At 40.6% G+C, this 16,795-nt stretch overlaps 1 protein-coding gene across 2 annotated transcripts in view; it reads right to left on the bottom strand.

The window, feature by feature from the left end:
- The window catches only part of ZNF521 (zinc finger protein 521), a 231,862-nt gene that overhangs the window by 13,971 nt on the left and 201,096 nt on the right, over positions 1-16,795 (bottom strand). For both annotated transcript variants that reach the window (XM_061360528.1, XR_009726553.1), the window contains 2 exons: positions 16,555-16,686; positions 13,749-13,864 (listed from right to left, as the gene is read on the bottom strand). In XM_061360528.1, coding sequence (XP_061216512.1) covers positions 13,749-13,864; positions 16,555-16,686 — 248 coding nt within the window. Of the gene's footprint in view, positions 1-13,748; positions 13,865-16,554; positions 16,687-16,795 lie in introns of those variants that run through there.

Genomic DNA, 16,795 nt, shown 5'->3' on the forward strand with positions numbered 1-16,795 from the left:
TGCCTAAACTTATGTCAGCTTGTAGTAGCCCCCACGGAATGGTGACATCAATTAAAAATCCCTGGAATTCATCAGAGTCTGAGACACACCTGTGAGGGCCGAAAGGGAGCTATACAGAACCAGCTAGCAAAATAAACAGGAATAGCTGCATACTGAGGGAATCCTTGGCTGTCTGACTAAGGTACCTTTTATACTGGCAGGGGATGCAAATTGGAGCCCGAGGATCCACACTTTCATTTTCAAAGCACTTTGCAAACATCAACCACTTCACCTTCGCACCATGGCTGCAAGGGAAGTAAATATGTACAGTTCCAGCATCCTCCCTTTTCTGGAGGTACAAAGAAGCTCAGGTCATTCCTATAGGCACAGTCTGTGTTCATGCACAAAAGAGAATCCATGGACAACCTCCTCCTTTGTGGCCAAATGAACATCCTAAGGCCACAGAGGGAACTGGTGGCAGAACAAGGATTACTGGGGACACCCTGCTGTCCAGCCTGGTCATAGTCCCCTGTGCCTCCCCTTGCTGAATTCCAACCATACAGTGCTTTGCTGTAAAGGATGGATTACTGAATGTCATCCTCCATAATCTCTCCTGTAAGAGATTACTACACGCTTCCCGGGGACCCCTCCCTTTACTTCCCCCCACAAATGGTGGCAATGTTAGCGACAACTTGTTTTCTCAAGGCTGAGATTAAAAATGGCTCTGTGTTTTGCTAAGCATTCCTCTGAAGCACGGGCAGCGCGCGTGTGTGTGTCTGAAAACGACCCAAATGAAAGGAAGGAATGAGAGATGCTAAACAATGCTGCACAAAGTTGCAGACTGTTCGGCTACAGGCCAGAAAATGAATCCAATTTTTCATTCTGTCATTATAAATATTTCAGTGCAAATGGTACTGATTTTCTGCAACTGTGGTTAAGCAAAGGGCCTCCGAGTGAATATTTAAGAGGAAAAAAAAAAAAAGAAAAAAAAAAGAAGGAAAAGAAGAAAAGGAAGGGAGAAAAAGAAGAAGACGGAGGGGGGGAAATTAAGGTTAGCAACCAATTAATTTCAAACTTTCAGTGTAAAGATTCTGGGAGAAATTCTACAGTGATGCAGCATGTGACTCAAAGAAGGAGGGAAAAAAAACATTTACTCTGCTCTTCTTCTGACAGTTTCTCATAAAATATCTGCAGTCCATCTATCTTTTAGTACTCCAGGCTCCTCTGGAGAGCAGAAAATAGTAGTTTAAAGCTCACTTCAGTGCCAGTCTGCGGGAGATTGCTTTCCACAGGACCCCTGCTGATGGAGGCCTAGGGGAAGAGGCCCAGGAGTTATTCAATCAGTCCAAGGCTCTGGGGCGGCCGGGGCTCCTTTGAGGGCTGATTATAAAGCTGCCCTCCTGTTGCCTGCCTCCGAACAGAACGAAATGAGCAGCCTCTTGCTGAGCAGATTCTGCAAGAAGGAATTTCACCTGTCATGGAGTTTGTCAGAATTTCAAGATTTATCTTGGTGCAAAATTAATAAAATACCAACCAGGATTTCAGCCTGACTACTCAGCTGTGTCATCTCAAAGTGATCTTTCACCTAAGAAAACCTGGACACAGAGCTACTGGAGTCATTCTTGCCCTACTTTTGCTCGAGAGCTTCGGCAGGATGCTATGACTGAATAATAAAATGATTAGAGCTGGATTTCCTGACAATTAGACCTAACGTCAAACGCTGGGTGGGTGCTACCGTCCTAACGTGTGACCTTCCACCCTACTTCTGTGGTTCCCAAGTCTCTCTGGAATAAGCTAGGAATCTGAAATAGAAAAAGATCATTTCTGCAGTTTATAACCTAGAAGGTCCCTGATGGCAGCACATCTGTTAAGTTCATACCACTGGCATTCCAGGTCTGGATTTGATTTATAAGTTTTAAAAGAATACAAACAACAGACTACACAAGATTACATTCAGTGAAACACTGCAAATTAATATTGCTGTGACAGTCAAGTACATGGCCTTTTAACCATATTCTGAGTTTAATATGGTGGAAAGGTGCCAGGCTGATAAAGAATCATCTCAAACCTCTGTGAGTTCAGTTCTTTCAAAGCTAGACAGGCTCACTTCTGACAGTGCCTTACAGCAATAAAAATAACAACAATAATGAAGAGAAATCTTTGTCCACTACTTATTTAAGTGAGATTGTAATAGCTTATAGCACTTGGTCACATGAATTTCAAGTCTCAGGTAGCAAAGAGGCAATTAACTTGAAGCCTGCAAGACAGCTTTTCAACTAATAGAGGAGGTCAACCTGTAGAAAGTAAAATAGTTGTCCGCTAAGCCAGCTGATGGGTAAATAAATATTATTCAATTTACGGTGCTGCTGGTTCAGATCTTGACATGGAGAAACACAGATCCACTGTACCAAGAAACAGCAAAATATGCCCAGATTTGGAAGAAAAATGCGTTTGCCATCAGTAGCTGTTATCCTACATTGTTGCAATTTCTATATACTGTTCAAAGCTGTTTGCTGTTTGAAGTAACAAATCTACCTTTCTATTTGCTCGTCAGCATTTCCTAACAAGAGCATAAAACACATGGTAACATATCCCTTTCCTGCTTTCTCACCCTTTAAATGACAATTCAACATTAATACACATCATAAAGCCACCTTTACCAGGCAGTAGTAGTCTGACAGTTTTAACACCAAGAGATCTCACAGTAAAGAGAAAGAGAGAAAGCACGCAAGTGAATGCACAGATGGTGGGAGGGGACACAGGGTGCTCTCAGCAGGCTACAGTAGAGATGCATTAACTCCACGGAGGGATAAGGGCTTCCCACCAGTACAGTCATGAATTATAACTGAGCATGGGAGTGAGTTCTTAGTGCCTGTCTCACAGCAAATATACTGTTCCATTTTCCTGCACAATCACCTTTCACCTTTACAAGCGCAAAGCAAAGCAAAATGCACTGCTAATATTTAACAATATCACAGGTTCTGTATGTTACATAGCACATCTATACACATCTACATCTAAGTATGGGGGGAAGCAGGGTATTCACTGACACAGAGAATCCCCAAGGCAGATTTACACACCCATGATCAGTGCCTGTGTCTAGCGATTCTGCTGCAAAATGAGACTATAACAATACAGATAAACAACTAAAGCTGCATGTAGAAATGTGTGTAACTCAGCAGTATTGGTTCACGACAACTGAATCATCTCTTTCTCTCTTCCCTTGTTAACAGGGTGGAGGACACACAGTTTCAGCTTTGAGCACAAAGAAAGCTCCACTTAGAAAAAAATAAAACACAAGGGCTTGCAAAAAATCTTCTCTTTTTCCATCCAGAATTATATTTCAGCCTCAATTTGATCAAGGCACAGTGAACCTGACCCCAATAACAGGTAGAAAAGCTAAACCTAAAAGCTGTTCCTCCTGGCCGGGGTTTTGTAATGAACAGCTCCAGTTGTGTAGCCACCTGCATCAGTCTTTTTTGACTAATGTTTGGAATGGAGCAACGTAATGATGCTTCCCCCCCCCCACCCCCCCTTTAAAAGAAAGAAAAAAAAGGGAGAAAGAGAAAAAAAAAAAAAAGAAGGAAAGTCACGACTTTTGAGCCAAGATTGCTGTTTACTGGAGTTTCCTGGATATGTCTCTTTATGAATCACTGACCACACCTTGTTTTCACAAACTATCTGTTCCTCCTCCCTAGGGGAATTCATCCCCTCCCAACTTTCCTCCTACTCAATGAACCTATCAATGGAGAAAACTTGTTATTTTAGGCAGCTGAAAATTTGACCAATTTTAATGGATTCATTTACCATGCCTTTCACTTTCGTTTAAATCCTCAGTGTTCCTGTTCTAAATGACAGCACCGCAAGCACTGCTTTTAAGCACTATTCATCTTCCCTACCACATCTCAGCCTTTCACACAGAAGGCTGCTGTCTCTCCAACAATGGAGCCTTACTCCCTTATAGCTTGAGGGCAGAGACTGTTACTAGCTGTAGACTTGCCTCAAATATCACAATAAAGGATACAAATGTGAATTTCTCTTAAAATACAGGTTCAGCTCTGGAGGTACCTTGCTTTAGAAAACTCTGTCAGAAGCAAAAAACATATCTTTCTTCAACATGCACAGCAGCCACCCAGTCGAAACAGCTTTTCCAAATGGGTCAATGGAGTCGGGATGCTTGTGAATTTTATACTTTTCTCCACTTCGGGTGTCTAATTGATAGTTTAGCTTCCTTCACACTTAATATACTCAATCTTGGCAACATACCTTGTAGAACATTAAAAAAACAGAGTAACCATTCCCCCTCTTTACAAAGCCTTGGAGGTTGAGGAGTTGCAGGGCTACTAGGCTAAGCTTTGTGATGGAAGAAGCCAGGGATCACACTACAGAACTTAAGAGGTGGCAGGTTTGCTCCTACCGAGCCCCTCTACCTATGCTTTGGTGCACAAAACCATGGAGAGGTGAGGATGCTAGGGTATACAGGGGCCATGACAACGGTATGCCAGTGCTGTGGAGGGAAAATAGGGCAGACCTTGAGCAGAAACTTTCAGAGATAATGTTGTGCCATCACTCATTGGGAAAGTGCAGGACCAGTGGAGAGTGGAGCCAGGAATGAGGAGCTTATTCATGGGGATGGAGTGAGGGGGGCCAACAGCAGGGTCGGGGGAAGGGAGGCAGATTTGCAGAACTGGCCATGAAGCTCCTCAGTACACCATAGCTGGATGCTTCATAAAGTCACACTGATGGCAGTCCTGGAGATGGCCATCTGTTGTCAGCTCTGGGCCAGATGAAAGATAATATAACGGCAGCTACTGGTAGCTAACAGCAGGGCAGTTGCAGGAAGGAATGCATCCTAGAATAAAGAAGTGGGCCTTCCTGTTAAGCACAGAAAATCAGTCATCGATATCAACTACATTAACAAGAAATTAATGGATAGACAATTAAGAGAACTGATCTACCAGGGAAACTATTCAAACGCAGTATTTCTTCTGCTTACTCCAGGTATATGAGCCAACTGACCTGACTAATGGCAAGGTGTAGGCTGAAACATTCAGGGCACAGATGATAAAACCTCATTTTCTGCAAAGGGTAGAATTCCATTTCTAATGATTATTTGTGGGTCAGGGAATACATTCACTGCTTCCCCTGCCCTCAGTCTACAACTAGACTCCCTGATGTTCACAGAGGTTTCTACAAGGATTGAGGGGAGAAATTTGCCTTCATGTAATAACTGAACTTCCCCTTATTATTACCATGATTTATTTTTCCAAGTGCCTTATCATTATTATCAGCATCACTCAGCAGAAAAATGTTTGCCTTCCCAACGCTATCATTTCTAGCTTGTTTCTTTCTTTGCCCCATAATCTCCTTCCTACTTCTACTCCTCTGCCTTTTGTTTGCTTCTCTTTCTGCCTTTCTGTGCATTTTCCTTTCTGCAGCAACTTCTGGTTTGCTTCTTTAGTCTGAAATCTCCCACACCTCGCTGTCCCATTTCCTAAAACTATCCTGATGTTAATGTTGACACAAAGTTTTTCAGAGTCAACACTTAAAAAGACAAAGGAACAGTGGAGTTTATCTTCTGATTGCTACGGCTACTTGCCAGTTTTCAGACTAGAGATAACAAACTTCATTTAACATACCACATGCCACAGTCTTTGCAGTCATGAGGATTATGAACTGTACTATACTACCTGATTCTGCAGAATCTATCCAGTGTTGACCATATAAGGCAATAAGTAGAACAGATCCAAAGTATGGGTTAATCTTTTTGCTGCTACTGACTTTTTTGAAAATAGTTACCTATACTTTTCAAGAATAATCCAAGCATACACAGGCATAAACAGGAAGGAGTAGGCAAAATAGGGACATATATTCAAACACACATTTGGGTACGACTCTATCTCCCTTGAAAGAGAAAGAAGAGACCTTTCTGCTGATGTATGGTACTTGTAGGTGTAGCTCAGTACTTATTTTGGACAGGACATAGTTTCCAATCTTTCACCATTTTGCTGTTCCTTAAGTCTGAATTTCTTTTCAAGATTAAAATGGTGCATTTAAAGGCAATATTAATCACTTAACTGTAATTTCATAGCAGTATCACTCAAGCATCTGAGAAAACAAACCCATGATTGTGATACAACTGCTCCAGAAATTTAAGGAACCTTCTCTCAGGGAATGACTATGGGATGTTGTGAATGCATTATTTCCTGCTTCTTTACAGGGAAAAGTATGGAAAGCTCCATAGACTGACAGTTGCATGTAGAATTACAAGTACACGGAGTACGTGGAGACAAGTAGGAACCATTAATACCAAGCTCACCTTTGCCAAGCACTACATAGTGAGATCAAAATGGTTGCTGAAAAAATCTGGCATTTTGGGCTTGGTGGGATTTGCAGTGTTCTATAAATATTCATGAACTAAAGAAGTACCCACAGGGAGTGTTTACATTTGAATAGGCCAATCAAAGGCAGGTGAACTCAAGAGCCCCAAACGTGGAAATTTCTTATTTAGAAAAGAATTACTACATGAAAACCTAATATGGTGGTAACATCCCTCAAGCTGCAGGAGGGAAGGGGCACTGGAAGGGAATTCAAAGTATTTTTTTCTTTTGTATTTAAACTTTGTTTGACATTGAAACAAAAGACTTGCAGGGAAACACTTTGAAGGTATGTCCTGAAAGAGCTAATGCATGAGTGCTTCCACCACGCCTCTTATGGTTGCTTCTCTGAGAAAATTTGCAAAGAAAATAATTCTTCCGTCTTAGGGAAAGAAGTCTCAAGTCTTAAGAACACAAGTCTGAATTTTTTTAAGTCTTGGAAGGCATGGAAAAATACTCAGTGCACATATTGGTGCACACTAATATCCATATGCCTATCTGAAACAGAAAACACAGGGGTTCAGGAAAAAAAACCCCACATTCAAACTAATCATAGAATCATAGAATAGTTAGGGTTGGAAAGGACCTTAAGATCATCTAGTTCCAACCTCCCTGCCATGGGCAGGGATCCCTCACCCTAAACCATATCACCCAAGGCTTCGTCCAATCTGGCCTTGAGCACCACCAGGGAGGGAGCATTCCAACTTCCCTGGTCAACCCATTCCAGTGCCTCTCCACCCTAACAGGAAAGAATTTCTTCCTTATATCCAATCTAAACTTCCCCTGTTTAAGTTTTAACCCGTTACCCCTTGTCCTATCACTACAGTCCCGGATAATCATACTAAGTCCTTAATAAGTCCCCAGTAATATAAGTCCCTAATAATACTTACAATGCATGCAGCTCTATCTAGTTCCCTCAAAACGTAAGCATTGATTAAAGTCCTAGTACCTCTCACACATGCCTTATTATCATCATCCTAGCCCTCGAGATGGAGAGCACACACGGTTAAGTGGAGCACGTTAGTACCTGACCTGGCAACTGAAGCCAGGAGCCTCCTTACTCCTAGGCATTTGCTCTGACAAAAGCAGCCTGATTGCCTGCTAAACACTAAGGCCAACATTATTGAATGTGGCACCTGTACTTAGGCATCAAAAGTATTTTGCTGAACGCTAAATGAGGCTATGGCTGATCAACACCTATGTTTTTATCAAGCTTCCTAACTTCAGGCGCTTATGACCTGATTTCCTGATGTACTCAGCACCAACATCTTGCACTGGCCTTAACTGCATCTGGAGGTGCTCAGCACCCCCCCAGAAATAGGCCACTGAGTTTGAAAATGTTGGCCTAAAGCTTTGATTGTTAATTGGATTTCAGGTAGGCTTCTTTTTAAGAAGAGCTGACAAAGTTATTCCCTGCTGGCTCCTGGCCTTTGGGGCCTAGAAAGCCAGCATCTATGTTTCACTCCTCACCCTAAGAGTTTGGGGACCTAGAAATGCCAGAACTAATCTCCAATTTCACTTAAAAAATGTTTTGAGGCCTTTTCTTTGTGAAGAAAACATCCTTGAAAATCTAACTTCACCCGCAGGTTTGAAAGTTTTGTCCCTGTTTTTGTGTAAAGAGTTTAAATTATTCATTGCCTCCCCTGCTGTCATGGAAGGCTCACCATTGGGACCTGCATGATACACAGACTCAAGTACGGTGGGGGCCTTGGCAAAACAATCCTATATGGAGGTGGCGGTGCCACTGCTGCTATGGATGATGCTATTCCCACACCAATCTCTTTCCCAGCTGGCCCCAGAAGGCCTCTGCCACAAGGAGACAACCCCAGCCCAGGTTAATTAGCAGTTTTCTCTAGCTGACCTCCAAATGAGAGAATATAGTGTTTGAATCCCAGCTCTGGTACTGTCTCCACCAAAGGTCTCAGTCAAGTCTTTTACTTCTTGAAATAGCCTAGAGCTTGCTTAGTTCTGCTCTGGCTCAGGTCAAGGGTATTTTAAGGCCACTTAAAAAACATTGAGATATTTGAGAGCTTTTTACAATGCAGAGAACTTTGGAAAGTTTAACCCTTCAAGAAATGAGGAAGAAACTGGAATATTTGCTTCAACAATGTTAACCTTGCAACATGAACATCTTAAAACTGAGCATCTGGAGAGGAATACACATAAAGCTACATAAAACTTCTGGAGACTCTTCTATGCTGCCTCTACCCACTCTGCTACATCTGCTTGCACTGTGAGCTGAGCATGTTCTCCTGCTGTTTCAAGTGACATGAATAACATCTGCTATGAGTGCTTCATTCTTTCTTTCATCCTTTCCCTGGGGAAGGAACTGTGTATTTTGCTTTGGAAGAGCTCTGTTGTTGTGGGTTGGGGTTTGGGGAAAGGTTTAGAAACCTACATGCAGGCGCATGTCTATATGAAAAAAAGGAGCCTATAGCATCATCTCGAGGTGAACCCTATCCTTAAAAGCTTAAGTTGAGGACATTCATAGTAATACTCAGCTGCTGTGGAAGTCTCTTCCATGTTCTCAGGCCTGTCTGTGGGAAAGTTCTAGCTCATGTCCAAACAAGCTTCAGCATTTTGATAAAAGCACTCAGGAAGAAGGGCTGTCAACTATGTGCTGTTATCAAATCGGAAGAACTTCTCAGGTGACCTCTGAGATATGCTGAGAATATTAGGGATTGAGTCTTAGAGGACGATTGGGCAAACATGGAGGAAAGCAGTGTAAACAGCAAGAGAGCAGCCTGAATATGCTCTTGGTCTCCTTTGCTACTGAGAAACAGTGCTGCAGCTCCCTGCATTAGCTGGAACATCCTACAGGATGATGGCTTCATGCCCAGGTATTCTGTGCTGATGGAGTCCAGACGGGAAGCAGCAAGGGCGTGAATCACTGAGGCCAGGTCCCTTTTGAACAGGACGGGAAACAACTGCTGATCCAATTATTTCTTGCCCTAGTTTTAATATCTGTAAAGCGGGGACACTTAACTACCACAGGGGCAACTAATTATTATCACAAAATGTGAACTAAATGCTCTAACTCACTAAAGATATCATTTTTGTACTAGGCATAATAGCCCTGAGAGGTCATGTAATCTTGGCCAGTATCAGCTTCAGAACTATCCTCACTGATAAAACACTGATAAACCCTCTAAAATTATTCAGCAGTTCTACTGAACATTAGTACCTCTCTGACCCCACATCATCTGAAGAAAGATCTAAACTGAATCCATTCACTCTGGGTAATGTCCCACAAAAGTGTTTCACTCCTCCCCACAAACACCATGATATGTTTTGTGGACTATGGAAGTAAGACTAGGACTGGTAAGTTAAGTATTATGGATAATGGATGGAGAAAACTTAGTCATGTCCACCCTGTACAGAGAACTGTATCGTCATACTCCAGGAGTTCAGTCGGAAGAGTTTCATCTTTTGGGCGCTATCTAGGTACCCTACAAATACACCTATGTTGCAGCTTTCTTATCTGATAGGTAGACAGGATATGTTTCTGATTTAAAGACTGTTACAAGCCTATTTCTGAAAAGCTCTTATTATATTAAGAATGTTATATTGAAATCTTTCCATTCTAAAGAATTAACATTTTTAGGGACATAGTTTTCAAACTCCATTTCAGAAATGTAAATACACCACATGCCTTTTGAACATGGAAGTATGAAAATTCAGTCTCGAACACTTTTAAAACATACACTTCTGTTACAGAAGGTTTCCATTTGCTTCCTTCCTATCGAGGTAGTATCTCCAAAAACTTAATAGCTCATTCAATAGCTATGGAGCAAAAAGCCATTCAAATGATGTGTCAGAGGTAGGAGATGGGTGAGCTATGGAGTTGATCTTAAAAGAAGAAACTCCTGTAAAATCTCATTATTAATACATTGCAGGTTTGATTTTCAGGACTTGTCATTTATTCTCTGTTCTCACCAGTATATGGTCCTATGGGATTGTCTTCCATTCCTAACAGGAGTGTGGAGTGAAATCGTGGAAACTTCTAAAGAGACTTGTTTTTTGCATTGAGAAGATTGGTAACGAGGGAATAATAACTTGCCCAAGGTGAGATGGACATGGTATGTGAGGATTCTTATGTTCTTGTAGTCTGCTCTTCCTGGAATAGGAGTCAGAAAATGCTAAGCAAAGAATAACACTGGGCCAAACACCAAGTTAAGCATCATTATAATGCATTTATTTTCTGTATCCTTGAATTCATTCCCTTTAATTATGAGCAGTACTATGTGTATGGATAGGGTTTCAATCCTGTTGTGTTCTGCTCTGCTCTACCTTGTGCATGTTCTTACTCTGCCCTACAGCCATAGAGTGCAGTCCATGGCTTCTAATCTGAGATGATAAGCATCTCTCATGCATGGGAAATGCACTTTAGATGTATGTTTAAATTAAAAGCAAGGAACCATTCCTGATAGAGAGAATAAATACACTGTTATGCTGCAAGCCCCAATACAGACCAGAGTAATGTGAAAGGATAGAGAAACATAACCTGGAGGCTCATTGCCAAAGATTCCGCTGCTTTAGCAGGTAGATAGCCTGAACAGTGATGCCTCCTAGAATAGGTTTTAAATGAGAATGGGTTCGAGATCAATGTATTTTCAGCAAAAGCAGCTCCAAAGATCAGTACCTACTGCTCTGCCTAAGTGCTTTGCCGCCCTTTCACCAGGCTGGGTAGATGATAACTGGAGGTAAAAGCAGAAAGCCAGCGATCCCAACAAATAAATGCAAATGGCATGATGCTGCTGCATTTTTTTAAACATAATGCATTCTCAACTGGGGTGGGGCTACCCAAGTTAATTAAAATAATAAACATAATTAATTGAGTAAGAAAATGAATGCCTTCTCCTTTTCACACATAAGCCAGGGAGAGGCTGTTTCTAAGGTCACAGAGATGTGCTCTAATAAGAGCCTTCTGCATCATGGAACAACACACTGATTGTCACCTAGCCACCATGGAGCATAATTTGTTTCTCTGTAGCAACAACCTTTTTTGAGTCCTTCCCTATAAAACCAGGTATCTCAATTATGCTTAAGTTTTAATGAATTAGGCTTAGATGGAGAAAGAAAATCATGCCCTCAGTCTTGGGCAGGGATGAATTTTGAGTGGAAAAATGTGGTGTTATTAAAATGAAGAAGCTGAAGGCAGCTGCTTGGGATTTCACATATTTTGAAATGGAAGTGTATTTTAGGCGGGACAGACTAGTAAGAGGCGATTGTAGTACAGTGACACCTGGACCTCTGCACATTTTGCATCTTCAGAATTCAGTTACCTATTCTCCCTTTTTAAAATCCAGTCTGGGTTCTGCTGTTTAAAATAATTTCTATCCCCTTGCTCCTGTTTCTTTCTTTTCATAATTGTCTTTTGCTGTCTTTTGCATAACTCCACCTCTTCTTTTCCTGAGTTTTTTGTTTTGCTTGGTTTGTTTTTCTTTCTATTTTATTGTTTTCTTCTCTTTTGGTCTTTCTCTCTTACAATCTCTCCTTTCTCCTTGCAGAAACTGCTGATGTCCCTACTTCTTCTTACTTCCTCATTTTGATTCCTCAGTGATGAACAACAGAATTTGTGGAAACTAGTAAGCCAAAAAGATTTCAGTGTTTTTTCCTGAAACAGCAGTTTCACCTTATTGGAAACACTTTGCGAAAAAACCCACCAAGTATTTTGAAAAAAAAAAAATAATAAAAAAATCAAAGAAATGATTCCACAAAACCCATGCTGTGAAAGGAACACATACAACAAAATTAGTTTGTGACCTTTCCTCATTCCACTCAGTTTCTCCTTTATTTTCCCCACAAGTCCAGTAAGTTTATATGCAATCCAGACCATTTACTGACTTCAAAACTCAATCTTGCCTCTTTCTATCCATCACTATCTTTGAGTGGTTTTTTTCCTAAGCATCCAACTTTTCATTTTCTTTTCCTTGTCTTATGATTACACATTGGGTCAGAGCTTGTACATAATGCCTGGTACAGGCAGTTAAGGAACAGATTTGAATCTATTAAAAATAGGAGAGAAATACTGCACAGGAACCTTGGAGTATTACAGGTACGGTAGTGCAGGTATTACAGGAGCTCCCATGACCTATGCATCCACCAAGAAAGAGATAGGGAAGGCTACCACAAATACTTTATTCCATATTGCTTTCATGCAAAAAGAAGCTGGGAAAGAGCAAATGCAGTGCAATTGATATAAATAACAATCTCTCACACAATGAATTCATGCATGGTTTAAATGTTGATTTAGTTTTTCTCCAAAGAAATATTTCATATCATCATGCCAAACGTTGATATCATGTTTTCAGTGTGTAAAACTTCCAGTAAGTGAAATACTAAATGGGCATACGTGTGCACATGCATCATTAGCTTTCTGCCTCTGCTGCTAAGATGAAACCCAGCTCTGGTCCAAAGCAAAATCAGTTGTGGACACCTCAATTGAAGGACTTAAAGATGGGGACCCACGCTATAAAAAACTTCTGAAAAATCTCTTCATGCCTAATAAAAACCACATGTCAGACAGTGTATAAGAGGCCTTACTGTACAAATACTGCTCCATGTTCCATCCCCACAGACCACCAGAGACCCTGATTTTTATCTCTGTCAGCCTATCTTAGTATTTTAATATAGACTAAAATAGCTCAGAAAAAAACGTCTGCTGCTGTTCCAAAGTGTAACACCACATCAGGAATAACACACCATTGCTTCTCATTGCAAGACAAGCAGTGCAGAATGTTAGTATGTAGTAAATAATTCCTTCATTCAATTGTTTTCAGATCTTGTCCAATATTTATTTTTTTCCTCTCTGTCCTGTTTACCATTAGTAAAAAGCACCATCACAGGTCTGACAGCACGCAAGAGGACAGTGTACCATTCATTTGACCCTATTACATTTTTCCCCCCATCAAGTTAGTATTTATGGGAAATGGCCAGCATTCCTCACTATGAGGGTGATGAGTCACTGGAACATATTGCCTAGAGAAGTTGTGGATGCCCCATCCCTTTCAGTGTTTAAGGTTGGACGGGGCTTTGAACAGCCTAGTTTAGTGGAAGGTGTGCCTGACCACTGCATGGCAGGGTTTAACTAGATGTCCACTTCTCCCTCCTCAAGAATATCTTGAGCTGCAACAACCTCCAGAGCAAGGATTCAAAGGTGGGTCTCAAAATTCAGGTCTGTAGGAGGTAGCTTTCTACCAGTACCTTTTTGAAGTGGCATGGGTTGAATCACCTGTATTTCTCTTTTCATTCCCTCATTCCCATCATGATGATGAACAAGTATCAGAAAAGTTCATGGCAAGTAAAGCTTTGGACTCAGCTAGCAAATACATAACGCAGTTATAATCCCCAGGTAACATTATTATAACCCCCAGGTAACAAGTGTAGTACCTGCAGCTCTGTTTGGAAGAAGAACTTCTGTGGGCACTGTGTGCAGTCATAGATCTTGTCCTCTTGTCCATGGGCTGAGAAGATATGCTGCTGCAACTTGTTTGCTTGGACAAACACTGGAATATTAGACAAACAACACCCATTTCAATATTTCCTATTGCAAGTGAAGAGTTTTTTATAAACAATTTCCCATTAACACTCAGCAATTCAAGGGGTAAAATTAGGCCGGTGCACTCTGATTTCACATTACACTGTTACTGTAACTGGTGTCAATGAACACTATCTACAAAGTGTGATCCTTCTTCTAAGATGAATGAACTGGAGCAGATGCCTTGTTTAAAAAAAAAGAAAAGAAAGAAAAAAGACTCTAACAGGACAACCAATGAAAATTTTAAATCTAAAGAGTTTAGAAGTGCCATTTTCTCTTCAGAATTATTTCTTTATGCTTAATGCACTTTGATTGAATACACAAAAACTTATTTCCTAGCAACCAACAGGTTTAAAATCATAGATGCCAAAGTCCTGTTTATTCTGTGTGCCTAAAGTTAAAGCTAACAAACAGCTCCGTATTTAAATGTGGTAATGCTGAAAATTATATCCCACAGCTACACTGGGGCAATGTCTATAAATGTGAAACAGAACTGCAGGTAAATTCTCTTTGGATACTTTAAGATCAACTCTGCCTACACACTGAATGCAAGGGTTTCAATAATATAAACATGTTCAATTTTAATGACTACAAAACAAGGCCCTAAGACTGTGTAACAGTTTACCTAGGAGACATGCTATTAATAATTAAATTGTATATGCCAGAGGCAGTGTTTGGGTTGGCAGCACTGACTTCTGATGGATGCCTGGTGCACTGTGACCTAAAAAAGTTTGCATCTACAATATTAATCTGTATAGGCAGGAAAAGGATTTATTAAAGATGCTGGCATTTGACTTTGATTCCATTCCTAATCATTAAAATTATTCTAATTGCAAGGCAACAAAAGCCATCAGAATATTGTTCTTCTGAGTCATACATTTTAATCACATTTCTCATTAACCTGAAAAAAAAGATCAGATTCCATTTTCCTTATAAAACTTATATTGGTGATTTTTACTTCTTGTTATTATTCTAGCAAGACATGCTGAAATAATTTAATAGCATATTGCTAATAAAACACCATTGTTTATGATTAATGCCTGATGTCTATTTACCCCGTCAGCAAAAAGACAAAAGTGTTTCACACAGACTGGAATCGACTTATCTCCATACTCTTTAACACGTTTCACAAGGCTGCTGGTTTAAAAATTACGGATTAGTTTTATCAGGGATCTTGTTCACAAGAAGGACCATCAATGGGTACTCCTTACATATGCCAGTTTTTATATGGCATATGTAAGTCTCCCAAACTTGGAAACTGAAGACCCATGGCATTATGCTAAAAAAAATCGCCTCATAATGTGTACACAAAGACTAGAGGAAAAGGGGGAAAAAATAGTAGAATCAGTAATAAAATTAAAAGAACAAACAACAAAAAAATGCCTGTCTGAAAAAAATTATTGAACACAGATGCCTAACAGGCAAACTGTTTACCGCGCTACTATCCATGCTCCAGCATTACCATGACAAGCTGTGCACTGAAGATGAACTACGTATTTCTCTAATTTTATAACCCACAAAAATGTGTGAAACCTGAACACAGTGAGGTAATAATCATCACCAGCCACTGTATCTGAGAGATGAAAAATTCAACTTTAATTTTCCTCTGTAGCATGCACTTAGGTTTTATTGGGAGGGGAGCTGCTAAACAGAGAGAAGTAAAATGAAGGTATTAAAGGATCTATTTGCCTATCAATGAAAATCCTTCACTCCCATTAACAGAGAACAGAAACCTTGAATGGCTTCCAGGATTAGCATGCCATTGATGCGAGAATACCCAAAGTGTGTTTTGTCATGTTTGTGATTATCTTTGATTTTCATCTTGTAAAGCAAAATTGGGCATGTAAGCTACATATTAACACTTATGTTTTAGGTTATCATTTTATGAAATGTTTGATTAAGAAGCCCTTAAAAAAACTCACAACAACTCTGTAGGCATCTTTTTAATGTGCTTTCATTTCTAACAACAGCATTTTTCTGTTCCTCATTATGGCCCAAACACTGCAGTGCTTAGCCCCACTGGGTCAGGTTATTTTCTCACTTGGGTTTTACTACTGAATAACACCACTGACTTGGGGAGGATTATTCCACACTTGGACTTGTGTCAGGGGAGAGCAGAACTTGACTTGTGGCAAGACAGCATGGTTTGCTTTCTAAAGCACATTACAAGAGTGTTTCTTCCCACCACAAGCCAACAAACACATGCAAGCAGGCTTTCTTACATGATCAGAGGAGAATGCTGCAGTGCACAGACTATGCCTAGCAGCCCTTGCCCGCGGGGCCAAGTTCTGCTCTGAGTTATATTGTTTTAAATGAAACATCTGTAGCTTTAAAGCACAAATTTATGGGCAGTTTTAACCTCGGCAAGTTTGGAACATGAAGGTAATGAACATGACACCATGGAAGGTAACACACTATCATCACTTCTGTAATTATAAACCTCACAAACGTCCACTATAAAGAGCTAGAAATGCAGTTCTTACCGATGGATACCTGACCTTCTAAGGAGCCCAGCTTCCTAAATGATTTGTAATCAATATTACTAATGAGCACAAATGTAATGTTCCCTCCTAAAGCTAGCACATGACACAGCGATAAATGGAGCTCTGCAAGTGCAAGCTAAGGGCATGACAGGGACAAGTAGTGATGGCTTCCTACCTGTAAAACACACTGGGCATTTGAAGGTGCCCCCCATGCCTTCAAAGCTGTGCTCGATCAGGTGGCACTGAAGCTTGGCAGGAGAGTCGAACGTCTGATTGCAGAGTTTGCATTCATGGTTCAGTCCTTCATCTAGGGAGAAATGGAAGAAAAAGTGAAATTCACCACAGCCCAAAGAACAAGTCCAACACAATCTATGAACATAAGAGACTTCTTGATTTCCTAAGCTCAGGAAACTGGA

Source organism: Neopsephotus bourkii, unplaced genomic scaffold (assembly GCF_033783945.1).
Source record: "Neopsephotus bourkii isolate Nb327-2 ecotype Australia unplaced genomic scaffold, CSIRO-AGI_Nbou_v1 NB_1027, whole genome shotgun sequence".
NCBI lineage: Eukaryota > Metazoa > Chordata > Aves > Psittaciformes > Psittacidae > Neopsephotus > Neopsephotus bourkii.